Source organism: Xyrauchen texanus, chromosome 27 (assembly GCF_025860055.1).
Source record: "Xyrauchen texanus isolate HMW12.3.18 chromosome 27, RBS_HiC_50CHRs, whole genome shotgun sequence".
Classification (NCBI taxonomy): Eukaryota; Metazoa; Chordata; class Actinopteri; order Cypriniformes; family Catostomidae; genus Xyrauchen; species Xyrauchen texanus.
Window position 1 is genome coordinate 27,830,459 of NC_068302.1, and position 27,480 is coordinate 27,857,938.

At 38.1% G+C, this 27,480-nt stretch overlaps 1 protein-coding gene across 1 annotated transcript in view; it reads right to left on the reverse strand.

Annotated features, from left to right (window-relative positions):
* Positions 1 to 27,480, reverse strand: part of itpr3 (inositol 1,4,5-trisphosphate receptor, type 3) — a 61,687-nt gene that overhangs the window by 1,391 nt on the left and 32,816 nt on the right. Inside the window, exons 35-56 of the mRNA XM_052094460.1 lie at positions 27,204 to 27,385; positions 26,594 to 26,742; positions 21,683 to 21,791; positions 21,293 to 21,380; positions 20,931 to 21,106; positions 16,646 to 16,808; positions 16,255 to 16,403; positions 14,448 to 14,648; positions 14,123 to 14,233; positions 13,926 to 14,021; positions 13,716 to 13,817; positions 13,472 to 13,558; positions 13,273 to 13,350; positions 12,473 to 12,665; positions 10,913 to 11,032; positions 10,238 to 10,410; positions 9,984 to 10,148; positions 7,907 to 8,096; positions 7,464 to 7,544; positions 3,154 to 3,275; positions 2,902 to 3,067; positions 167 to 327 (exon numbers count right to left, since the gene is read on the reverse strand). Coding sequence (XP_051950420.1) covers positions 167 to 327; positions 2,902 to 3,067; positions 3,154 to 3,275; positions 7,464 to 7,544; positions 7,907 to 8,096; positions 9,984 to 10,148; positions 10,238 to 10,410; positions 10,913 to 11,032; positions 12,473 to 12,665; positions 13,273 to 13,350; positions 13,472 to 13,558; positions 13,716 to 13,817; positions 13,926 to 14,021; positions 14,123 to 14,233; positions 14,448 to 14,648; positions 16,255 to 16,403; positions 16,646 to 16,808; positions 20,931 to 21,106; positions 21,293 to 21,380; positions 21,683 to 21,791; positions 26,594 to 26,742; positions 27,204 to 27,385 — 3,062 coding nt within the window. The remainder of the gene's footprint in view (positions 1 to 166; positions 328 to 2,901; positions 3,068 to 3,153; positions 3,276 to 7,463; positions 7,545 to 7,906; positions 8,097 to 9,983; positions 10,149 to 10,237; positions 10,411 to 10,912; positions 11,033 to 12,472; positions 12,666 to 13,272; positions 13,351 to 13,471; positions 13,559 to 13,715; positions 13,818 to 13,925; positions 14,022 to 14,122; positions 14,234 to 14,447; positions 14,649 to 16,254; positions 16,404 to 16,645; positions 16,809 to 20,930; positions 21,107 to 21,292; positions 21,381 to 21,682; positions 21,792 to 26,593; positions 26,743 to 27,203; positions 27,386 to 27,480) is intronic.

Consider the following 27,480-nt stretch of genomic DNA (forward strand, 5'->3'; position numbering starts at 1 on the left):
CATCTGGAATGGCATGAAGGTGACTAAATGATGAGATAATTGAAATTTTAGGGTGAACTAACCCTTTAATTATACAATATTATATATTATTTTAACAGTATTATCTATATTCCTGCAACAATGAATCAAAACCGTAGCAAGGTGTTATGAGCAAGCAATAATTTACCTTTATCATATGGGCCACATAGCTCTCTGGGCCAGTGTAGTCTGTCTTATTTTTCTCTCGGACCAAAACAATGAAATAGAGGTAGTTCCAGATGTTGTGCTCTAATTTAATGTGTTCCTCAAATGACACTGTTTTATTATCAAACTTGTCCCTCTCAAGACCTGTTGGAACAGATATAACATCACAAATACAGAGCAGTCAGTTCCTTTATGTTTGCTATGATTTCTCTTCATTTATTTTTTGAGCCCATTCTTTAAATGGGCCATGATATGAGGATATAACATTAACTAAGTATAATAAATCCTGTAAAAATACTGTTCATTGTAAATTCATGCTAACTAATGTTGCTAACTAATGTTAAAAAATGGAACCATATTGTAAAGTATTACCAACATGTTAAATGTCTTAAAGAGAGCTGAGAGTACTGCTCCCTTATTGGTAGCTGAAAGCATCATCATATTGGGCAAAATACACAGATCATAAACAAACACATAAGGGGCAAAGATTGTATAGAATAAGACAGATTCTGTGTGGACCTCCTCATTATTGACAAAAAAAAAATATCAGTGAAACCTGCACTGGAAGCATTGAGAAAAGTCTGAGTAAATCAGTTACATCACCAGACTGTAGCAGTAATGCATTAGCCATAATGTACAGTCCATTCAGAATGTATTCATACCCTATCATTTTTTTCACATGTTGTAGTTGCAACCTTATGCTAAAATGCTTTAAAACAAAAAAAATCACATCAATCTACACTCCATACCCCATAATGACAAATCAAATTTATTAAAAAAGAAAAAACTGAAATACCACATTGACATAAGTATTCAGACCGTTAACTGTACTTAGTTTAAGCACCTTTGGCAGCGATTACAGTCTCAAGTCTTTTGGGTATGATGCAACAAGATTTGCACACCTGAATTTGGGGATTTTCTGCCATTCTTCTCTGCAGATCCTCTCAAGTTCTGTCACGTTGGAAGGGGACCGTCGGTGGACAGCCATTTTCAGGTCTCTCCAGAGATGTTTGATTGGGTTCAAGTCCTGGCTCTGGCTGGGCCACTCAAGGACATTCCCAGATTGGCCATAAGCCATACTTGTGTTGTCTTGGCTGTGTACTTCGGGTCATTGTCCTGGTGGAAGGTGAACCTTTGGCGCAGTCTGAAGTCCTGAGCACTCTGGACCAGGTTTTCACTAAGGATATCTCTGTATTGGGGACCTGGGTAACTTAGTGAATATTGATGCTCATGAGTTCGAATCCAGAGTGTGCTGAGTGACTCTAGCCAGGTCTACTAAGCAACCAAATTGGCCCGGTTGCTAGGGAGGGTAGAGTCACATGTGGTAACTTCCTCGTGGTCACAATTAGTGGTCCTTGCTCTCAATTGGGTGCATGGTAATTTGTGTGTGAATCGTGGAGGGTAGCATGTGCCTCCATATGCTGGGAGCCTCTGTGGTGTCATGCACAACAAGCCACATGATAAAATGTGCAGATTGACTGTCTCAGAAGCAGAGGCAACTGAGACTTGTCCTCTGCCACCCGGATTGAGGTAAGTAAGTGCACCACCATGAGGACCAACAAAGTAGTGGGAATTGGGCATTCCAAATTGGGAGAAAGGGGGATGACAAATTTTTTTTAAAGGATATCTCTGTATTTTGCTGCGTTCAGCTTTCCTTCAACCCTGACCAGTCCCCCAGTCCCAGCAACTGAAAAACACCTCCACAGCATGAAGCTACCACCACCATGTTTCATCATTGGTATGGTATTGTGCAGGTGAAAAGCAGTGCCTCTAGATCAACATCTCCAGATCGGTGGAGTGTTGCAGTGATGGTTGTCCTTCTGCAAGTTTCTCCCAGCTCCACACATGATCTCTGGAGCTCAACCAGTGACCATCGGGTTCTTGGTCACCTCTCTTACCAAGCTACTTCTCTCCCGATTGCTCAAGGAAGAGTCCTGATTGTTCCAAACTTCTTCCATTTATGAATCATGGAGAACACTGTGCTCTTGGGAACCTTCAATACAGCCTTCAGGCTTGTATTGTGGAGTGTTGGTGGCGTAGTGTGGTAAAACACAGAACTGGTAAACAGAAGGTTGCCAGTTTGATCGTCACATCCACCACCATTGTGCCCGTGAGCAAGGCACTTAACGCCAGTTTGCTCTGGGGTTATTGTCCCTGTAATAAGTGCACTGTAAGTCACTTTGGATAAAAGTCTGCCAAATGCATAAATGTATATTTAAATGCAGCTGAATTGTTTTTTTTTAGCCTTCCCCAGATCTGTTCCTCGACACAATCCTGTCTCTGAGCACTGCAGTTAATTCCTTTGACCTCATATCTTGTTTTTTGCTCTGATATGCATTTTCAGCTTTGACCTTTGCCTTTCCAAATCATGTCCAATCAATTGAATTTGCCATAGGTGGACTCCAATCAAAGTGTAGAAACATCTCAATGATGATCCAGAGAAACAGGATGCACCTGAGCTACATTTCAAGTGTCATAGGGTCTGAATCCTTATTTCAATGTGATATTTCAAGTTTTTTATTTTTAATAAATCTGCAAAGTTATCAAAATCAGGATTTTCTTTGTCATTATGGGGTATGGAGTGTAGATTGATGTGAAATAAATTACTAATAATAATTTAAAGCATTTTAGCATAAGGCTGCAACATAACAAAATGTGAAAAAATGAAGGGGTCTGAATACTTTTTGAATGCACTGTATATATCTACTCAAGACGTACCGCAGATGAAACATGTGGTCTTCAAGATCTCCTCCTTCTTTTGTTTTTCACTACGCAGGTCAGCGAAAGTGTCAATAATCACACCAAAAATCAAATTAAGGACGATGATGATTACAATGAAGTAGAAGAGAAGGTCATACACCACACGAGCAGGGAACAATGGCTCCTGTAAGGTGAAGAACATTTTTGTCAGCTTGGGTAGGTGTGAATTCATGCATGCATGTGTTCACATGTGAATGTGTGTCTCCATACATTTTTCGAAGGTTTGCGTAGAACATCTCCCACACCTCCTCCGTTCCTCAGCCCATGGTTCAGTACAGTAACAATACACAATAGGAGTGTATCACAGGCTCTTTCTGTATCACCTTCCTCTTCTGCAAAACCACATAATTAAACACATCATAGATAATTCCTTTTTCTTATCATGCTAATAACACAACTAATCTCTAAAGCAGTGGTTCCCAAATTGGGTGCTGCCATTACTGGCTAGGGCTGCCGTGGAATCTCTGCTCAGTTCAATATCTTTAAAGCCACCAATGTAAAAATTACCAGAATCTAAATTACTGAGTGAATATGGTACCCACACTGTTTTGACTACAACCCATCCTCTGTTCTCCTTTTTCTCCCCTCTATCCGAGACTGAGGTCTTTAAAGTGCTTCTTTCTATCCGTCCTACCATCTGTCCACTTGACCCTATCCCCTCACACTCACACACATTATCAACACATCTCTTACAACTGGAAACTTTCCCAATAAATTATAGCAGGCTCGAGTAACCCCACTGCTCAGAAAATCAACAAATAACCCAAAAGTAGTCGACAATTTGAGACCAGTCTCTCTTCCAACCCTTCCTGTCTAAAACTATTGAGAGGGTTGTATTCAACCAGTTGTCTACCTTTCTCTTACAGATCAACCTACTTGACAGACATCAGTCTGGCTTCAAAAAAGGACACTCAACAGAGACTGCCCTCTTGTCAGTAACTGAAACCCTACTATTGGCAAGAGCAAACTCCAAATCAGCTTTTCTCATCCTCATTTACTTGTCTCCTGATTTCGACACAGTGAACCACTGTCTGACCTGGGCATCACAGGAACTGCACTGGGATGGGTAGAGTCATAACAAATTAGCAGATCTTTCATGGTTTCCTGGAGCGGAGAGGTGGCCAAGTCACACCAGCTGAGCACTGGTTTTCCCCAAGGATCAGCACTTGGACACCTCCTCTTCTCGATATACATAACATCACTCTGACGATCAGTGAGGCACATGGCTTTTCCTACCACTGCTATGCAGATTACACACAGCTCTACCTGTCGTTCCAGCCTGATGACCCTGTCTCAACTCATATCTCTGACTGCCTCTCGGACATTTCGGCCTGGATGAAGAAACGCCACCTTCAGCTCAACCTTGCCAAGACAGAACTCCTCAATCCCAGCCAACCCATCTGTCGACCACAACCTCACTATTTATCTTGGTTCAACTCCCCTAACACCAACCAGAACAGCTCGGAACCTGGAAGCAGGGCTGGGTATCGAGTTCAATACATTTTAGGCACAGACCGAATTGCCTCTAAACAATCGAGTATCAAAAAATGTCTTGTCGTTCGGTACCAAATTTCGATACCTAAGGGGTTAATCTAGTCAACATCAGTGATAAGCATGTAGCATGCTGGATGTGCCCAAATCTAAAAGTGCTGGTAATTGGTTTTCTGTAGGCATCAAGGAAAAACACTAGTATCAGAAAATGGTTCGAGTTCCAGGACTGAGAAAGAATGTTATCACTAACATTGCTAACACTGTTCTACATTACAGAGAAATACTCAACCATAAAAATGAGACTTTAAAATATAATTTTTTACAAGCGCACGCACAAAGAGAGATGCAGCGGAAAAACAAGCAAGAGACTGTCTGAAATTTTTTTGTTAATTTATTGAGAGAAATGCACATTCCTGTTGAGCAAACAGACGATGACCTCGGGTATCGACGATGGTCAGAGTGACCGTTAATAGCTGATGACTTTGACCATGTCATGATGATATTTGGCTAATTTTCCCATTAATCTATTAAATTATTATTATTATTAGACTATTATTATTATCAAATTAATATTACAAATAATTTGCCCCTAGACACAAAGACATGCATTTGAAGAAACACTCTTGATTATATTATTAAGTACAGATGACAAAAAAGCCATATATGCGCATATATGATGTGCTGATACGGATGTGTGCAGTCTAGTGAACACGCGCATCTAAGGATCTCACACTTTGTTTCTATCCTTCCGATTTATTTTTAAATTAGTGCTGCAAATGGCCTCAGACATCTCAGTTCAGGAGGTGCTTTGAGTTCATTTCACTTTATTTCCACAGAGCAGTTTATTGTGAACGCAACTCTGCAGCCTGTAAAATACAAATTATATAAAATAATAAAAAATGTATACAATAATTAAAAAACAAGTTCACCTCGAACCATGATTTATATTTCAGTGATTGTTATCATCATTATAATTATTATTTTTACATTTATAATTGTTTTTATGTCTTCATTTGTGCAAGTAATTTTCCGCCTGCATGTTTAGATGGATTCTGATGGTAAATGGAATGGTGGTTACTATTTAAATGTACTTTAATTTTTTTCCAGTTTCATTTGAACTTTTAAAATAAATAAAAAATAAAGTTCAAAGTTTGAAATCAAGGTGTCTTGTTTTATTGTGTAGGCTTAACCCTAACCATGTTTACCAAAAATTACCCAATAGTACCACCTAGCGTCCAACCAGCGGTAATACTGTTGTACGTTGTTTTCCTGCAGAGTTTTTTTTTTTTTATACCAACCGACCAATCAAAACACTTCTCATCAACTAATAGTTAGTCGACTATCAGTGGGCAGCCCTAGTTGACAGTAACTGATCAAGTTTATCTCATATTAAACTAGTTATCTTGTTAAACCGTGCTTATCCTTAAGTTTGGCTGAATAAACAGTTTAGCTTTCTTGTTTTCTAGCTTTTCTTCTTCACATTAATGTTATACTATTTGAACTTTATTAAAACTATTTGCACTGATTTATTGTGTTGGTTAGGTGTTTGCTGTCCTTTTCTGCATATTGCGGTGCCATTTTGTGGTCCGTTCTGCATAACGCGGCGGCTCAATTAAGCTTAACGCAGCCCATTCAGCACATTTCGCGGCCGACCCACCGGACCGCTCGGTTGTCCCGATATCCAGTCCGTCCCTGATCGGCCCCAAAGTGCGGCGAAAATGCTCGGTATGCTAGATTACTAGTCCAGCACTGGATCCAATACCAACTAAGCTCTTAGAGGTATTCCCTGTAATCTCAGAACCTCTTCTTAATATTATTAACTCCTCATTATTCTTAGAACATGTCCCAAGAAACTTTAAAAAGGCAGTTATCAAACTGCTTATTAAGAGGCCACAACTTGATCCTGGAGACTTGGCAAATTATAGACTGATTTCAAATCTCCCGTTTATGTTGAAAATTCTAGAAAAGGTTGTGTCCTCCGAATTATGTTCATTTCTACAGTGAAATAGTACATGTGAACAGTTTCAGTCAGGATTTAGACCACACCACCATATCAGAGTTACTAATGACTTGCTATTTTGGCATTTGTGGACTTGAATTAGCATGATTTAGGTCTCATTTAGCAGACCACTACCACTTTGTGTGTGTAAACGAGGAATTGTCAAATCAAACAAAAGTTAAGTATGGAGTGCCAAAGGGATCAGTTTTAGGGCCTCTGCTTTTCTCCTTATACATGCTTCCCTTGGAATATTATCAGGAATCATGGAATAAGTTTCCACTGCCGACGATACCCAACTTTATATTTCTTTGAAATCTGACGAAATTTCCTATGTTCTCCAAATTAGCAGAGTGTATCAATGAAATCGAAGATTGGATCAAAGATTGGCTGGCCACAAATTTCCTTCTACTCACTTCAGAGAAAACAGGGGTACTAGTTATTGGAGCCAAAACCTTTAAAAATAAGCCGTTAAAATATATTTTGACTTTCAATAGATACACTATTACATCATCTTCAACAGTGAAGAACTTAAGTGTTATATTTGATACCAATCTGTCCTTTGAAAATAAAATGTCCAATATTTGTAGAACAGCATTCTTCCACCTAAGAAATATTGCTAAGTTAAAACAAATGCTCTCTGTTGCTGATGCCGAAAATGAATTAATGCATTCATGACCTCAAGACTAGATTATTGTAATGCATTACTGGGAGGATGTCCAGCAAGTTCAGTAAGTACACTTCAATTGGTTCAAAATGCAGCAGCCAGAGTGCTGACTACAACCAAGAAATATGATCATATTAGCCCCATTTTATCGTAGTTACATTGGCAACTGACATTTACTAGTTGAGGTGCTGTGGAAAACAAACACTATAAATGTGTGCCGTAGTTTAAAAATGTTTGGGAACCACTACTCTAGAAACCAAGTGGCTTAATGGATACAACATTCAAAAAGCTCATTGATTTGTTTAGTACTTTATGAATACTTCCAAGAAAAGTTATTATAATACTAGTTTTTATTGTTAATCTCACCATCTGGAGGTGCAACCAGGCCAGTTTCTTCATCGCATTCCACTCCATCTGTACTGCAACTGCCCATAGAGTTATCTGTACCTAATTAGAGGACAAGTCACCATAAAGATTATAATATTACAGTATTGCTCTACAATATTCTACCTGACCCATAGGCGCTAAAGGAGTAGATATCTGTTCTAATAAATGGTGTATTGTATGTTTAATCATAATTTACAATAAATCATAAATTCTTGTTTTGATGCTTTACTGCAACTACTATAAAAACTTGTATATACATTAAAAATTTACACATACAGTAGATTAAAGGCCAAAGTTATCAAAAAGTGTACCACAACCACTTCCAAATCAGTTTCATTTCTCAATTTCTTATTCAAAAGGCCTCATATATCTTACCCCCACTAACTACTCCCATCTCTTCAGGAGTACAGTATGCCATTTACCTGCATCTGGAATGGCAAGTCTGTCCACCTCCATGATGAAGTCATTCCTGAGGAAGAGAAATCCAACGATGGAGAACAGATAGACCAGGATGATGGCCAACACAGCAGTGAGGAGGATAGAGCGGCCGTTACGAGTCACACTCTTGATGACGTTGAAGAGCGTATCCTCACGGTAGATCAGATCAAACAGCTGAAAAAGGGAGAAGGGGAACATAAGATTTAGTGATGCCCACAGTGAAATTTCGAATCCAAAACTTTTCACATCCTATCCCACATGTTTTGGTCAATGAACTTCCCATGATTTTTCCTGACCTTTTAAGTCATTTTTGATTACTAAACCTTTTTTAGAGATATCTGAATTTCCAATCTATCCAATCTGGAATGAAGTGGAATATCATTGGAATTACTTTCTTTTTTTTCAAAAAACATTAAGAAAAAAAAAGGAAACAGTTATTCACTAGTAAAATCTTTATAGAGAAAAGCACAACTAGAAAATTACACAATAGAAATTTGTATATATACACTGGTAGGCAAAAGTTTGGAATAATGTACAGATTTTGCTCTTATGGAAAGAAATTGGTACTTTTATTCAACAAAGTGGCATTAAACTGATCACAATTTATTGTCAGGACATTGATAATATGAAAAATTACTTTTACAATTTGAATTTTACAGTTCAAGAACTTCTTCAACTACTTCAAAGAGTTCTCATCAAAAACTCCTCCACTAGCTGTCAGTTTGTCCAGATCCTCGGGTGACATTTCACTCTGCGCTTCCTGTAGCACTTGCTATAGACATGGCTGTCTTGTCAGGCACTTCTCACGCACCTTACAGTCTAGCTGATCCCACAAAAGCTCAATGGAGTTCAGATCCATAACACTCTTTTCCAATTATCTATTGTCCAATGTCTTTGTTTCTTTGCCCAATCTAACCTTTTCTTTTAGTTTTTCTGTTCCAAAAGTGGCTTTTTCTTTGCAATTCTTCCCATAAGGCCTGCACCCCTGAGTCTTCTCTTTATTTTTGTACATGGTGTTGAGCAGGTACATTTCAATGAAGCTGTCAGCTGAGGATATGAGAGGCATCTATTTCTCAAACTAGAGACTCTGATGTACTTTTGTTTAGTTGTACATCTGGCCTTCCACATCTCTTTCTGTGCTTGTTTGAGCCATTTGTCCTTTGACTTTGAAGACTCTAGTGTAAACCATTGTATGAAATCAGTTGTTTTTTTTTTTGGCAATTTCAAACATTGTATAGCCTTCATTCCTCAAAACAATGATTAACTGATGAGTTCCTAGAAAAAGCAGTTTCTTTTTTTTGTCATTGTTTACCTAATATTGACCTTAAGACATGTCAGTCTATTGCATCCTGTGGCAACTCAAAACAAACACAAAGACAATGTTAAGCTTCATTTATACAAATAGCTTTCAACTGTGTTTGATATAATGGCAAGTGATTTTCCAGTACCAAATTAGCAATTTAGTATTATTACTCAAGGATAAGGTGTTGGAATGATGGCTGCTGGAAATGGGACCTGTCTAGATTTGATCAAACATGACTTTTTTCAAATAGTGATGGTGCTGTTTTTTTACATCAGTAATGTCCCGACTATCCTTTGTGCTCAGATGAATGCCACATTGGTGAATGAAAGTACCAATTTCCTTCCGAAACAGCAAAATCTGTACATTATTTAAAACTTTTGGCCGCCACTGTATATGTAAAAATGTCTAAATATATGTGTGTTAATATACAATTCATTTCCATGACTATAGCAGGCCTGATATTTCCAAATTTGTATCTTTACATTTCCTGTGTTATATCTGTTCTGTGATTTCCATATAACACGTTATAAGTGAAAATTGTAATCATTTTCAGTTGCTATTTTTTTTAATAACTAAAATTAATTAATAACTTACATTTTGACATGTTGGTGTGAAAGATAACATTATATTCTACTATATTAAATACAATGTGGATAACAGTATGAAAAAAAAGTGTTGCTTTGTTTCAGATATCTTAATTCAGAACATTCAGATACTTAAAATACTTGAAGTGATGAAATTAGGTTTGAGAAACCCACCAATATGCTGTAGAAGAGCTCATGGACAAACAACCCCAGTGTACTGGTTAACACATAGGCCAAGTGGTACAGGAACTCTACGTCCATTACCATAGCTTTATAACCCATGATGAAGGTGCCGTTGTTTCCCACAAAGCTCAACACGAACACAAACTTATTAATCAGCTGTTTAAATAGAGAAAGAAGTTAAAACATTTTATTACAACTTGATGTATGCCAGCAAAGCACAAAATATGCTGGTATCTAAGACTTACATTGAGAGCTCCAAGCAGGATCAGTGTGGGTCCAATCCCAAAGTGATATATGCAACGCAGGGTTATGGTGACTGTGAGGGCCTGGAACCCATAGCGCTTAGATAACAGGCCAACAACAGCCAGTCCAGCAAAACACCAGAACCCCATAATCAGCAGAGAAGAGTCTATGCTACCTGAAAACACCACAAACAGTTACAATTACATGAAAACACAAATTAAATACATCCATTTACCCATACCCTTGCTCAAAAATCCATCTTAAGCTGGTAGCTGTGATTTGGAACATGGTACTCTACATGGTTTCTTGCTGGCCCAAGCTGGTAGACCAACTTCATCCATCAACAATTCAGCTACTAACTGGTCATACCAATTTAAGGTGGTCAAAATGTTTTTTGGAACATAAGTCGACCAGCTAATGACCAGATTGAACCAGCAAGAAACCAGCTACCATGTTCTAAAACACAGCTATCAGCTTAACCTCAATTTTCCAGCAAAGCATTCTGCTTTGAATGTTATCACAATCTCAGTGGAACAAAATTAGAAAAAAAATTGTTTTTTGAAACCACCTGTAAATGTAGCAATTTCATGAAATGTATATAAATACAATCAATACTCTATCAAAGTTATAAACAGGAAATACACACATACTAAACAACAAACACACTGGGAACATACTTTGACCAGCATCATGTGGGTAGAACAAAGCGATGATAAGGTTGATGAAGACAGCCAGATTGAACGATATAGTGCCCCATAGAGACATTCGGCGAGAGAACCAGAAAAGCACTGGCATGCCTAAGACACACACAAAATCATAATTTACAATAATTAAAGGAATAGTTAACCCAAAAAGAAAAATTATCTGATCATTTACTCACCTTCATGCTGTCCCAGATGTGTATGACTTCCTTTCTTCTGCTGAACACAAACAAAGATTTTTAGAATAATATTTCAGCTCTGTAGGTCCATACAAAGCAGGTAAATAGTGACCAGTCCTTTGAAGCTCCAAAAATCACATAAAGGTAGCATAAAGGTAATCCATAAGAATCCAGTGGTTAAATCTTAGTCTTCAGAAGCGATATGATAGGTGTTAGTGAGAAACAGATCATACTATAAATCTTCACTTTCACTTTCTCTTTCAGAATGTGAAAGTGAATGTGGAAATGTATATTAAAATAATAATTGAAATATGAATCTGTTTTGCAAACAAAGTGATTGCATCTCTTCAGACGGTATTTACAGTATTAAACAACTGGATTTGTATGGATTACTTTTATGCTGCCTTTATGTGATTTTTGGAGCTACAAATGACTGGTCACAAACCTGCTTTGTAAGGACCTACAGAGCTGAAATATTATTCTGAAATATCTTTGTTTGTGTTCAGCAGAAGAAAGAAAGTCATACACATCTGGGATGGCATGAAACAGAGTAAACAATCAAATAAATTCCATTTTTGGGTGAAATATCCCTTGAAGCATGTGAAGTTTGAACTAATCCCTGGTTCTCTTTCTCCCTCTCTCTATAAAACAATACTAAATGTTATTGGCTGAAGTATTTCCTTGCTCTGTTAAAAAGAAACTGATGCAAAAAAGGGATTTTTACATAGATCTCAACTAAAATGAATTGGGTTTACTTTTTATCTGGTCATAACATGCATATAAAAATAATATCTTTGCATAGATCATTTTGATAAGTGATTTTATCACACCAGTCTCAAGATAACATGTGTAACAATTAAGTGTCATGGTTTTACTTGTGAAAAACAGTATGATAATGCTTCATAGAGTTTAAAAGCTTATTTGGGGTGCTGGTACAGCTGGTGCAGTTTTGTTTTAACGCAAACAAAACAAATTTACTACGGGGCGAGTAGAAAATTATTCTGATGTAATTAGCAGCAGACCAGATATGCCATCAATAAAACTAAACTATTTAGCACAAATATAACACAGATTAAATATTTAACACAAACATTCATTTAATGTCACTTCTGTTCTGTCCAAACTATTGGCTTGAGCTTACATTACATTATTCTTCATTTAGCCTATACATTGTCCAAAGCAACATGGAGCAGTATATTTACTAGAGTGAAAATCCCCCTGGACCAACCTGGGGTTAAGCACCTTCCTCAGGACATAATGTACAATAAGCAGTTCATAAATCCCTCCATATAGGGTTTAAACTGACAAAATTTGGGCCGTCAGTCAAGCTCTTTGGCCACACCACCCAAAGACTTACTGCGAAGTTTTTTCTGCCATTCCATTTCATTGTGCAGGAAGGAGGTCTGCTCAAAGTAGTGCGTGACCTTGCTGCCCTGCTCATCCTGCTCTGTGGTGGTAAACACACGGAACTTTGACTCCTCCGTCAAGTACTCACAGATGGGGTGAATGGGAAACACGATCTGCTCCATACTGCGGTCCTCACGCACAATCTGCATGTGACATGTTGACAAAAATTACTTCACAGCTTCTTTACATTGATAAATTGGCTTTTAATCACATCAGTGGTAAAGTAGTGAGCTAAATCACAATTTAAATTATAGTTCCTGGATAGATTCATTGGTAACACTTTACAGTAAGGTTCTATATGTTAACATTGGTTAATGCATTGGGTATCATGAACTAACAATGAACAATTATTTTTGCAGCATTTATTAATCTTGGGTAATGTTAATTTATGAATACAGTTCTATTGTTCATTGCTAGTTCATGTTAATTGATCATTAATGAACTACTTTTAACATTAATGTTAAAAATGTATTAGTATCTGTATTCATATTTGTATATTACCATTAATCAGTATAATAAATGCTGTACATGTATTGTTCATTCTTAGTTATAGTTATAGTACCTATTGTGTTAACTTATGGCTGATGACAGATAACCTTTGATTAAAGGTGTCATAACAGTTTTGTTTATTATTAAATTTCTTCTGTGGTCCACAATTTTTTTTTTAATTAGATTTTCAATTTGAGGACATAAAACAAGGAATATGTAGAGAAATTAAATATACTGTGTATATAATATTTTTAAGATTACCTCAATCTGAGAGGTTTGATGGTCATAGTACTCTAATGGATCCTCCTGTGGGTCCTCCTGCTTGTTGTTCAAGTTGAGCTACAGTAAAAAACAAGTGAAAAACTTATAGACAGAAAACAATTGATTGGTGATGTCTTGATGTATTCTATAGGCATTGTTGAAAGTTTGCTTCATAAAAATGACCATTTTTTCAAGTTACCATAGAGGAGATGCCTTCCTCTCCTTCCTCCTTTGTCTTCTTTTGCGGTTTAAGCAGCGTGAGGAGAGTTTTGTTGTGTCGGGCAAGCTGCAAAAAACAAGATCAACACTGAAACTGGGTCTCTAAACGCCCCGCCCACCTCGCTCCCCCCGCCCCCCAAATAAAATCCATTGACATGTTTTGCATCAACTTCCCATATGAAAATTAACAAAATACAATATGCATTATGATAGTAAGGGTCCACCTGTAGTGCCAGTATGTAGATGTTGTGTCCGACCTCCCGTGGGGACACCTCTCCCTCCTCACATTCAGCCTCTTGCAGATAAGCCTTCTTTATCACCTCCACCTATAGAAATAAAGCACACAAAATGTTAAATATACAGAAGTGCTATCTTGTAAGTGCTATTAATTTCATAAACATAATTCAAACAACAAAGTCATGTGTTCGACTGACCAGTTCACGTGGTCGAAGGTTAAACAGGATCCTCTCTGCATTCTCACTGTCATGACGACTCTCCATCAAAGCAAGCAAGAGCTTGGAGGCATTATCCTGATAAAAAGACAGCCTAGTTATGAAGAATTTTGTCAATAGGAAATGTACTTATAATTAGCATCGACAGTTTGTAAGAGAGGTCATAACCTGATCCTCACCTTAAGCTGCAACACCAACTCCATGCGGTAACGACAGAGTGGACTGATGTCATTCAGAATCAAGGCTGTGATAATGTCAATGCCGTTGCATTCGTGAGACACAATGCATGTCTTCAAAGAGACAAAAAGAGGCAAATGTAAGCACTTCCTGAATTCAGCAACAAAACATCCAGCTGTTCAAACTTATTCAACTTATTTATGGCTTCAATTTTAAATGTATGAAGTAATGTGTGTTCAATAGCATATAAGATTTTGTTGTGCTATAAAAATTTGTATGTAGAATCATGGAATTGCACTGTACAGTATTGCTAATTGATAATCTCACCTGGTTCTCTTGGCATGGTCCCTGGCAGTACTCTGTGAGCGTCTCTAGTGTTTGTGTGATCAGCTCAACATTGTTCTCATTTATGTAAAGGCCCAACAACCCAAGCCCTCCTGTCGTGCTCCCACACATGATGTCCAGAATCTGGAGTGTCTCACATACCAGGTTATAGTTTGTTTTGTTATTCTGACAGCGAAGAAAATTCTAGGGGAAATGTTTTAAATATATATAATTAATAGACAGTTACGACACACTTTTAAAAAGATATAGCAATAAATGGGTATAATCTGCGAGGATGCAGTTATGATCCATCAATGACTTGATCGGAGAGTGAATCACGACTTACAATACAAGTTAAGCTATAATATTGATTATAGTTTACAGTGAGGCACTTACAATGGAAATACATTTAACAACTTCATTGCCATGGCAATGTAATGTCAACAAATCCTAAAACGACTGTAAATATTAGGATTTAAACAACTTTACAGCTCAAATGATACATGAGTTTTAACAGAAGATTCAATGTAATTGCTTTTGTAAAATTATAAGCTCCACATTTCTGCCTTTAAACTCTCCATTTTAAGTGCCTCACTGTCACCTTGATTTCTACTTTTTTAAAGAAAATATTGTTTTGTGGTAATCAATATTATACCACAAATGCTGTCAATTGATCTTAACTTGTATTGAAACTGGAATATTCATTTAAATTCGGCATGTTCATCACAGCTTCAGAAAACATGGAATATAATGCATGAGTCCTGTTTGGACCTTGATAGCCTGGAGTCACTATTCATTGTCAAAGAGCTGTGTGAACAGTTTATAATAATAAATAAATAAATCTGTCACAAGAGCCCAATTGGGACGAGACTAGTTCTCCCTGAGGAAATTCGGAAATTTGTGTTTCACACATCTACTTTGTGATTTTAATCCCATCCGAGTTTTTCCCACACAACCGCTTTAAAAATTTCAGAGCAAATTACCTACTATTTTTCGGGTAACTCAAGGGTCCTCTGAGAAATCGAATCGTGCCTGAATGCGAATGTCTGTGATTGCTGATACTGTATTTTCACAACGCTTTTCCCTGTCATGTTTTTGACCTACAGGGTATATGAACTACCGTTAAGATCGTACTTATGCGTGACAATCTTCTTCCTGCTGCGCACCTTTCAATATGGATATTGTTTGTAGTCATTTTTGCTATCCAACTAAAAAAAAGAAATAAAACCAATAAGGAGAGCCAAATCATAGAAACTGAGACTGGCCACAGTAATATCAGCATCAGGTAAGATACTCAGCTTAATTTCTCCGCTCAGTTATGTAATGTTATAATGATATAATTAATCACAGATAAGTCTTGTTTATTTCAGTGGGTAGCAGCAACTTCTATAAACTCATGTGAAGCTTATTTAATTGAGGTTTTTAAGTAATTTTGATAAAATTAAAAAAAATATTATTTTTAAAATGATAAATAATTTGTAATTTTAAAAGATAAGGTTTAAAAATGTATTTTATCACCTAAATTAATACAATATGTTCAATGTGATTTTGATGATTACATCTAGAAAACAGACACTCCCAACTCTGTAATATGCATGGGGATCTAAGTCCTGTCCAAATTAGTACATGAAATCACAGATGTCGGATAATAATAATTGAAACTCAAACATCATTTAGACAACTAATCCCGTTCGAATAGGGATAAGGACCAAAGTAAGTCATACAAGTTTGGAGTGACATTAGGGTGAGTAAATGTTAACAGAATTTCATTTTGGGGTGAACTATCACTTTAATCAAAAATGTATCAGACCTGAAGATCTTGATTGTGGTTCTCGCAGAGCAGCTGTAAGAAACGGAGGATGGGTTTCATGATGGTGACAGAGGGGCCCATTTCTGTCTCTACTTCCTGCTGCTCAACCTGTTGAGGTGTCTCAGGCTGGCCAAAGGAAGGCACTGCACCTGAATGAAAACACCATTGTTAAAACCAGGAATGAATGTAGATTTAAAAATAGCATTTATTTCAGTTATTAGAAATCCAATTGCATAAATCGGCTGTAGCTGTTATAATTGCACATTGAACTAATACATTTGCATCCTTTCTCTCTCAACCCAGTTGTCATTACTGGCTGAAGTTACCCATTTTTACCATCATACAGTAAACTGAAACAAGTGTGGACTTTGTTGTTTTCTTTTTGAATTACCTGTCTCTAAGTCTTTGTCATCCTTGGCCTTGTTGCTAATTTCGCCCACATTGACTGAAATGGTGGATTTGATGTCCAGCTGTGCGTTCTTCATGCGGTCATTCAGAACTTTAAAAAACTTCTCAGACTTGTTATCTCCCATCATGAGTTTGTAGAAGGAGTTCTGTTGTAAACGTGTACAATACAAAAGACCTACTTTTAGTATGGGACACTGTATGATCAGGTCAGAAACAATATCTCAACTCTAAAACAAGTAACGTGCACCCCAAGATACATATTCTTTAGTTTATTAGAGGGTATGAGAAAGAGATTCTCACCCAATCTTGTTATCATTTATCATAGTTGGATCTGCCCATGGTTCAGGTCATGCAGACTTTGTGATAATTAATTACATATTAATATATATTAATTGTGAACATTGTCTTAAGATTCGGTAGATGTAAATTAAGCCATTTGTTGTTCATGTTGTTTTTTGCACATTTTAAATTGTGCGTATCCCCTGAGATAAGTTGCAGATTAAGGGAAGAAAAGGGTTAATCAACAATATTACACATACACATTTATTACACTTACACGTCATACATGCAACTGTAAAGCTAAACTTTTCACAGTTTTGTTACACTCAAACACACACACATGCTCTATCACATACACACTCTTTCACACACTCTCTCACACTCACACACTCTCTCACACACACACACACACACACACACACACACACACACACACACACACACACACACACACACGTGTTTGATTTGCTATACTTGTGAGGACATCTCATAGACTTTCATTGATTTTATTGCAGGCCAGATATATATTCTATCCCTAACCCTACCCCTCATAGAAACCAGAGCATGTGAGCGAAGCGGAGCGGTGTGACGCTCAGCTCAATATTCTGCTCTATGCGCGTGCGCTCCACTCAGTCGCTCGCGTCCCAAGCGAACGCTCCACTGACGAATCGCTCACGCTCACCGGTAAAACAAATCCCGCTCAGATCCCGCTCAGACATAAAATGTCTCTGTAGGCTACTTGCTTTCTGTTTGTACTTTGTAATGAATATCTGGAATACGTGTATAAATTACAGTAGCTAGGATTGTAAATAGAAGTTATTTCGGGGTGATTCTGAATAAAAGTCTGTTCTTTTTATTCATTTAAATGCATTAAATTAACTTAATTATAAAACATGTCTAGCCCTTTGACAAACTTGCCTATTAAATGCAATAACTGAAAAGGTATATTTGATTTTCGTTATTTTATTTCCGTGAACATAACTGCAGTTGCAAAACAGGCATATTAAAACGCACACGCACACACACACAAACAAGATGAAATGCATGTAGAACTTCACAAAACACATCTGGACTATCATGCTCATAAAAGCACACACAGGTGAAATGCACTTAACAACATCTTATCAAAGCACACCTGGATGATTTACTGGCATTAGTAAAAGAAACGCGCGTTCTAAAGTTTAAATATAACTGCGGGTAATTGCGGTCTATTTAAAAACGTCTCAATCTTTACATCACTTTAGAATTTACTTTTACAAACATTAGCTTGGACAAAGTATTAGGTTTCAGGCTCATGCGGTGTGCCCGGGACAGTAATCCAGCGGCGGAAAACACGCGCTCAGAACTGGGGAGTCTGGGGACGCAGGAGAGGAAAAAAATTATTTATCTCCCTTTGATTGGTAGCAGTTTTTTCTGTAAAAACTCATTTGCGTACATTATAATAGCGTACAGTACATTTTCTGTTGCCTAGGCCTACATCTAAATTATAGGCCTACCTAATTATTCGGGTCAGTTTTTTTATTTTTTTATTTAAATTTAACAAGTGGTTCAATAACTTCTGTCTAATTTCAACTTAAAAATAGGCTACACCAACTACAATTATGTAGGCTAATTCATATTGTGAGTTGGCTATAGGTTATTTTTAGTTGCACTGATATGATGATTGCATAACGAATTAACAATTCGTTCCAACCTGACGTCAGCATGTTTTAATAATTAATTTCCTAATTTTATTTAAATCGTACAAAATTAACAATATAATATTTCGATCCATGGTTTAGTAAATCGTGACCACGTTGTAATAATTTGTTTCCTTGTTTTAATAAAACGAGAGTAGCCTACGAATTAGTTCAACATGGCCACGATTTACTAAACCAGGGAACGATTTACGAATTTGTAGAAACGAATTTAATTTGTGGCCACCCTAAATGAGAGAACGAATTCTTAATTCATGGGACGTTGGGAACGAAATGTTAATTTGTATATTACAATATATTTTTGTCTGCATGTCATGAGAGGGGCTCAGTACAACAGCCTACCTTACCCATTTATCTATTCATTTATTTTCGAATGGTATAGGCTATAGCTCACCTTTTGCTGCACTACCATGTTTGCGTAGCACATCCTCGTGCTTTCTGGCAATGTGACGCTTTATATTCCAATATGAATCTTTGCTAACTCTCACAGTCCCTCCACACTCCCTTTCAATTTCTCCTCCCTGCTCGTTCTTAACTGTGATTTTTACTGTGCATTTATGCATAAGGCTCGCAACTTCCTTAAAACAATATTTGAACTCCATAACCAACCCACTATTGCTTTAGCTAATTCACCGATTCTCGAACTAGCAAATCACAATAGGGCATTCCGGGTAGAGCGAGCGGCGCTGAGCAGACGGAGCGGAATCTTCAGAAAGGCGCTCTCTGCTCAGGAGGAAGTATTACCGCTACGCTCACGCTCCGCTACGCTCACATGCTCTGATAGAAACCTGTGCACTTCATTAGATTTACATTAGATTAGATGCTGTCTCACACACACACGCTCTCTTACACACACAAACGCCCTCACAAACACACACGCTCTCTTACACATACTCTCTCTCTCACACACATACACTCACTCTCACACACACACACACACACACACACACACTCTCTCAAACACACACACACACTCTCTCTCTCTCTCTCACATACACACACACACACACACTCTCACACACACACCACACACACACACACACACTCTTTCTCTCTCTCTCTATCTCTCTCTCTCTCTCACACACACACACACACACACACACACACACACACACACTCTCTCTCTCACACACACACACACACACTTTCTCACACACACACACACACACACACACACACAAACACTCTCTCACACACACACACACACACACATGTTGTGTTTCCATGTTTTATGGGGACTTTCCATAGACATAATGGTTTTTATACTGTACAAACTTTATATTCTATCCCCTAAACCTAACCCAACCCCTAAACCTAACCCTCACAGAAAACTTTCTGCATTTTTACATTTTCAAAAAACATAATTTAGTATGATTTATAAGCTGTTTTCCTCATGGGGACCGACAAAATGTCCCCACAAGGTCAAAAATTTCAGGTTTTACTATCCTTATGGGGACATTTGGTCCCCACAAAGTGATAAATACACGCTCACACATACACACACTCTCTCTCTCTCACACACAGACTCTCTTTCTCTCACACACTCACTCTCTCTCTGTGGGCAGTGGTGACTCAGCGGTTAAGGCTCTGGGTTACAGACCAAAAGGTTGGGGGTTCAAGCCCCAACACCACCAAGATGCCACTGTTGGGCCCCTTGAGCAAGGCCCTTGACCCTACCTGCTCCAGGGGTGCCGTATCATGGCTTACCCTGCGCTCTGACCCCAGCAGATATGTGAAAAAAAGAATTTCACTGTACATATGCAAAATGTATAATGTGTGACAATTATAAATCTCTCACACACACTCTCTCTCTCTCTCTCACAAACTCTCTCTCTCTCTGTGGGCAGTGGTGACTCAGCGGTTACAGACCAGAAGGTCAGGGGTTCAAGCCCCAACACCACCAAGATGCCACTGTTGGGCCCTTGAGCAAGGCCCTTGACCATATCTGCTACAGGGGTGCCATATCATGGCTGATATGTGAAAAAAAGAATTTCACTGTACATATGCAAAATGTATAATGTGGGACAATTATAAATCTCTCACACACACACTCTCTCTCTCATGTGCTCTCACACTCTCACACACACACATATGATGTGTTTTAAAATAAGAGGGGAAGTCAGAAACTCATTTTTGCATCAACTAAAACCAAAATTTTGATGACTTATATTTATTGAAATATTGATTGATAATTTTCCACTCTCGACTTTTTTTTGGGTTAAACTTTTGGAAATTTTCGCTGAAATTATCAACAAAGTTTCTGCATAGAGCTTTTGCTTTTACTATCCCCACCTGGATCTCTGTGTTGCCACCTTCGAGCAGACAGATGGCGAGCTGAATGCTCTCCAAGAAGATTTTCTCATTCTTCGTGCTGGTTATGAGGTCTGTGAAGAGTTTAGTGCAGCCTTCTCTGTCCAGACGACACTGTAAAGCTGCAACTGCCACCCAGTCTCTCTCTCCCTCTGCACCTTCACATACAGATCATCGTACATCATGCACTAAACATAGATAAGCCCACACAGATGTGTTTCATGTTTATCCTTTTACCTTGTTACATAGTGTTATGCAGTCTGGAGTTATGTTTAATTTGGTATTATTCTATGCATTTCTCATTAGAGTTTGTGTAGTATTCATGTATTTATATGTAAAATTACCTCCCCCATGTTCAACAAGTTCTACTTTCAAGTTCTTTTTGTTGTTGAAGAGGTAGTTGTGGAGCAACACCTTTCTCAAGGTGAAGCCCTGCAAAAGACAGCATTGATTTAATTGATAAACACACTCATTCATGTTTATAAAAAAAAAAGACTTTCCTTTTGTTTCTATTCAAATATTACCAATAAATGTAACATTTCTGAAATTTTTAGACATGAATATAGACATTAATTATAGACATCTTGGTAAACAATAATATCATTTGGATTACATTTTTTTTAGATTTAGCTTATCTCTGTGGACAGCAATTTTGTCCCCAAAAGCAATGTTAAAACATCCACAAAAGTACACTAATACACCATTTCATAGGAATAGCACTTCTTTAGTCTCACCTTCTCATCGAAGTCTAGGTCACGAATAAGCATTTCCTGTAGAGTTCTTAGGACTTTGATACAAAGCTTCTCATCTGAGCTCATCAGGGCTTTGGTGTGCTGGATCAATCTGCACAAACACGCAAACATATTCACAAACATACACATAGAAACAACAGCATGATGGAATCTGTCAGCTTGAACCAGTCTGGCCATTCTCCGTTGACCTCTGACATCAACATGGGGTTTCCGTCTGCATGACTGCTGCTCACTGGATATTTTTTGGCACCATTTGGAGTAAACTCTAGAGACTGTTGTGCGTGAAAATCCCATAAGATCAGCAGTTATAGAAATACTCAAACCAGTCCATCTGGCATCAACAATCATGTTGTTGGTGTCCCTCTAAGCTCAAAATCACCTTAAAACACACTTAAATCTTGTAGGTAACAAATGTCAAATTATATATCTGACTATTCATGTTTCATATATTTGAAAATGTCTCAGTGTGACTGTTAAGACGGTCTAATTACCATAACGGTAAACTACATGATAACAGTTTTGAGAATTTAGAGAAATTCTGACAAGTTCTGGGGCGTCCCATCTTCCTATATGCAGATAAGGTGTGACCCCAGGACATATAAACCTATTCATCCCCAAATTCTTATTGTCATTCCATTTGGTTGTGGTCTGAGAATTTAGGAAACTTAGTATGAAACTACAGGGATTTTTGTAGAAATTCCAATGAACAATGTACTATGTAATTTGCTGAAGTCAGGCATGCATGTTATTCTTAAGATTCTTCTTTGAGCATTAGATGTTTTGTATTGATTATTTCTGAATTGATTAATTATGTAATTGGCTTGATACATATATACCTGTGTGGAGCGAAGGGGGGCGGGGCCGGGTCGGAATATCGCGCGCCCGGTCCCCAATCGGCCTGATGAGGCACGCGAGGGATAAAGGCGGCCGGTGACGATTGTTCGAGAGAGAGAGAATTACGGGCATGTCCGTCATGTGTGTTTGTTTATGTGTTTTTGGATTGAGTTTTCATTAAATTATGATTTATATTGACAAGCTGGTTCTCGCCTCCTCCTTGCCCATCCTTTAACTGTTTTACAACCTGACTAATAAATTGTTTAACTATATTCTAAATACTAATAAACTATATTCTATTCTGAAATTCTTGCTTTCAGTAGTTTATGTTAAGTCCTTGTTGACAGAAATCTGTGATCAGTGTTAGTACAAATTAACGGCTCAGCATTGATAGAGCATCGGGCATGTCTTCTGAGACCTTAGCTTTATGGATAACTATTTAGCATTAACTAAGTGTACCTAAAATGTAGGGACTAATTATAAACATTTAGAACAACAAAATGTTGGTCGAACCGCCTAAATAATGATAGTCATTACCTCTGATTACTGTAAAGATTATTCCGGCCAAGAGTACATAGGAAACATTGAAGACTATTTAAAAGTACTATCCAGATAAGGTAGCATTGGTCAGCCTATCCAGACAGTTGTGTTATTTTAATTAAGTGTATGCAGATCTAGGGGAAATAAACAAAACTATTATTCAGATAAAAGTATGCAGGGAGCAACTTGTCTGAATAGTGTAAGTCAATTACCTCTGGATAATGATCCAAAACTGGCCAGTTTGTGGAATGATCATGTATAACCCAGACGGTGCATAGACTCTACTAACAGGAATCCAAATGAACGAGTGCAATGTAAAAGTATAGAATTAACTAGAATAATCAAGTATCCAAATCTAGATAAGATCTCAATTGATGATCAATAATAACTGGAATCTCAAACTAAATTTGAGGTCTAATACAATTGGTGTCAGATTAAGTTATTAATGGAGTCAGATTCGGTCTTAACTTAATCAAATAGTTATGACGCTACAGCCACACGTGCACTAAAAGATGAACACACATATACCTTTTATTTTACCTATTCTGATGGTTTATGTGAATGTTAACTGAAGCTACTGATCCTTATCTGCATGATTTTATGCATTGCACTGCTGTCACACAATTAGCTGATATAATGGTGAAAAGTCTCCATGGTATAAGAGTTTCTCTGGATTTACAATGTATAGGTATGTGTTTGTGTAAAATGAACATTTTTGTTTTATTCTATAAAGTACTGACAACATTTCTCCCAAAGCATTTATTTTCAGAAAATAACATAACTGGTCAAAATAGTAAAAAAAGCAGTGTTTTCAGACTTCACATAATGCAAAGAAAACAAGTTCATATTAATTTTTAAACAACAGAATAATAATGTTTTAACTTCGGAAGAGTAGTAATAAATATTTGGTGGAATAAACCTGATTTTCAATCACAGCTTTCATGCATCTTGGCATGCTCTCTACCAGCCTTTCACATTGTTGGGTGACTTTATACCTCTCCTGGCCCAGTCTGAGGTCCTGAGCACTCTGAAACAGGTTTTGATTAAGGATATCTCTGTATTTTGCGGCATTCAGCTTTCCTTTAACCCTGACTAGTCCCCCAGTCCATCCCGCTGCAAAGTGTCTCACACCCACTGGGAAATTTGGTGGAGGATCGGTGATGACCTGGGGTGATTAAGCAATGCTGGAACTGGGCAGATTTGTCTTTGCAAAGGACGCATGAATCAAACCACATACAAGGTTATCCTGGAAAAAACTTGCTTCCATCTGCTTCCACAATGTTCCCCAACTCTGTTAATTGTTTTTCTAGCAGGACAATGCTCCATTCCACACAGCCAGGTCAATCAAGGTGTGGATGGAGGATCACCGGATCAAGACCTTTCTTCTCTGCAGATCCTCTGAAGCTCTGTATTTTGCTGCATTCAGCTTTCCTTAAACCCTGACTAGTCCCCTAGTACCTGCCGCTGAAAAATACCCACACAGCATGATGCTACCACCACCATGCTTTACCGTTGGTATGGTATTGTGCAGGTGATGAGCAGTGCCTGGTTTCCTCCAGACATGACACTTGGAATTGAGGCCAAACAGTTCAATCTTCGTTTTATCACAGGCTGAGAGTCTTTTAGGCACTTTTTGGCAATTCCAAGAGGGCTTTCATGTGTCTTGCACTGAGGAGAGGCTTCCATCTGGCCACTCTGCCATAAAACCCAGATTGGTGGAGTTCTGCAGTGATGGCTGTCCTACTCAAAGTTTCTCCCATCTCCACACATGATATCTGGAGCTCAACCAGAGTGACCATCCGGTTCCGATGCTCAGTTTGGCCAGGCAGCCAGCTCTAGGAAGAGTCCTGGTCGTTCCAAACTTCTTCCATTTAAGAACTATGAAGACAACTGTGCTCTTGGGAACCTTCAATGCAGCCACACATTTTTTGTGGCCTTCCCCAGATCTGTGCCACAACATAATCCTGTCTCTGAGCTCTGCAGGCAGTTCCTTTGACCTCATGGCTTGGTTTTTGCTCTGAGATGCATTTTCAGCTGTGAGACCTTATGTAGACTGGTGTGTGCCTTTCCAAGTCATATCCAAAATTTAATTTGCCAAAGGTGGACTCCAATTAAATGTAGAAACATCTCAAAGATGATCCAGAGAAATGGGATGCACTGGAGCTACATTTCAAGTGTCATAGCAAAGGGTCTGAATCCTTATGTAAATGTGATATTTCAGTTTTTTCTTTTTACTAAATCTGCAAAGTTATCAAAAATCTGTTTTTTGCTTTGTCATTATGGGGAATGTAGTGCAGACTGATGTGAGAATAAAAATTATTTAAAGCATTTTAGCAGTGGCCTGGGTAGCTCAGCAAGTAAAGACGCTGACTACCGCACCTGGAGTCGCAAGTTCGAATCCAGGGTGTGGTGAGTGACTCCAGTCAGGCTTCCTAAGCAACCAATTGGCACCATTGCTAGGGTGGGTAGAGTAATGTTGGTTTAACCTCCTAGTGGTCGCTATAATGTGGTTCTCGCTCTCAGTGGGTTGCGTGGTGAGTTGTCCATGAATGCCGCAGAGAAAAGCGTGAGCTTCCACGTGTACTAGGTCTTCGTGGTAACGTGCTCAACAAGCCACGTAATAAAATGCATGGCTTGACTGTCTCAGACACAGAGGCAACTGAGATTCATCCTCCACCACCCGAACTGAGTTGAGTCACTACGCCAACACAAGGAACAAGAGGGCATTGGGAAGTGGGCATACCAAATAAGGGTGAAAACGGCAGAGGAAAAAAAAATTTCTTGCAAAAGGCTGCAACATAACAAATGTGAAAACAATGAAGGGGTCTGAATACTTTCTGAATTCTCTATATAAATATGCATTAAAGATTTAGATCCCCATGAGGTATCAGTGATTGTTTTTAATTCACCTCTAGAGGACACTGTTATACTGTAGAGCCAAGCCATTCTAACTGTACACTCCTCGAGTGCTGACCGCAGAGGAAAATGGAGAAGTAATTTTTATGTTTTTTGTTTCAGATTTCAGATCAGATTTTGGCCAATAACCAAAAGTTCCAAAATGCAACTATCAACACCAATTAATTGGTAAAATCGATATATCGGTTTAGCTCTATTTGTAACTATTTAAATGTGCGTACATCAACTATTCTGCCATACAAAGACAAAACCCAGTAATTACAGCAACACTGAAAATGAGAAAAATGGCTTCAAAGTTACTTGTTTGTAGTGTAAATTTTGTAGATACTGCAAAGTACTCCACAAAATACTCTGCGAAATGAGTCTGAGCATAGTTGAGTCAAATCTGTTTTTCACAGGACAGATCATAGTCAAAGACAATTTTCGGTCTATAACAAAATTTTGACCAAATGTGTAGTAACTGTGTTTTGCTTTTGCATAGCAAATTGTTAATCTATTGAGCACTAAATCATGTAGGTTTGTTACCAAAAATCTTAACAAGCTATAACAAGCTTTATGGGACAGTCTTTGGTCAAGTCACAGGTTAAAACATCAGTAACTCACTTAGATATGAAGCCTCCTGATTCACAGCGTGTTCGAGCATCTGTGCCCTCCTGGAACAACAGCTCAGGCTGATGCAGCACATCCACTAGCACTGACAGCTCTGCATTCACCAAAGGCATCAGACGTTCCTCCAGTGCGTTAGTGATATCCTAACAGCAGAGTGTAACATTTAAAGACAATTAAAGCCACACACACACACATGTTGTGTTTCCATATTTTATGGGGACTTTCCATAGACATAATGGTTTTTATACTGTACAAACTATATATTCTATCCCCTAACCCTAACCCTAACCCTACCCTAAACCTAACCCTCACAGAAAACTTTCTGCATTTTTACATTTTCAAAAAACATAATTTAGTATGATTTATAAGCTGTTTTCCTCATTTCCCCACGTCAAAATATTTGGGTTTTACAATCCTTATGGGGGACATTTGGTCTTCACAAAGTGATAAATACACGCTCTCACACACACACACACACACACATTAACACACGCACGCACACACACACACAAACATTTAAAAAGTTATATTTATAAAAATAGGACACAAAAAACTGATTTAAGCATAAGCCATGGTGTCATATGTTTTGCAGACAAACACACACCTGTAGTTTCTCAATTATGTTTTTGTAGTCCCAGGGGTTGCTGGGAGCAACAGGTTTTGTGAGGCGTGACAGGTTTTTACTGATGTTGCTGGAGCGGGACAGTGTGCCGGAGTTGCTGTGACTCAACATCATGCTGACATGAGCCTCTAATTCCACCGGCAGAGGGATGGAACGACTCTTTGCTGGAAGAATAGTCACAAAAAGAAATACTGAAATATGCTTGCCTATAAAGGGGCCATATCAAATGTTTTTATTTATTTCCCCTTTGAGATCCACT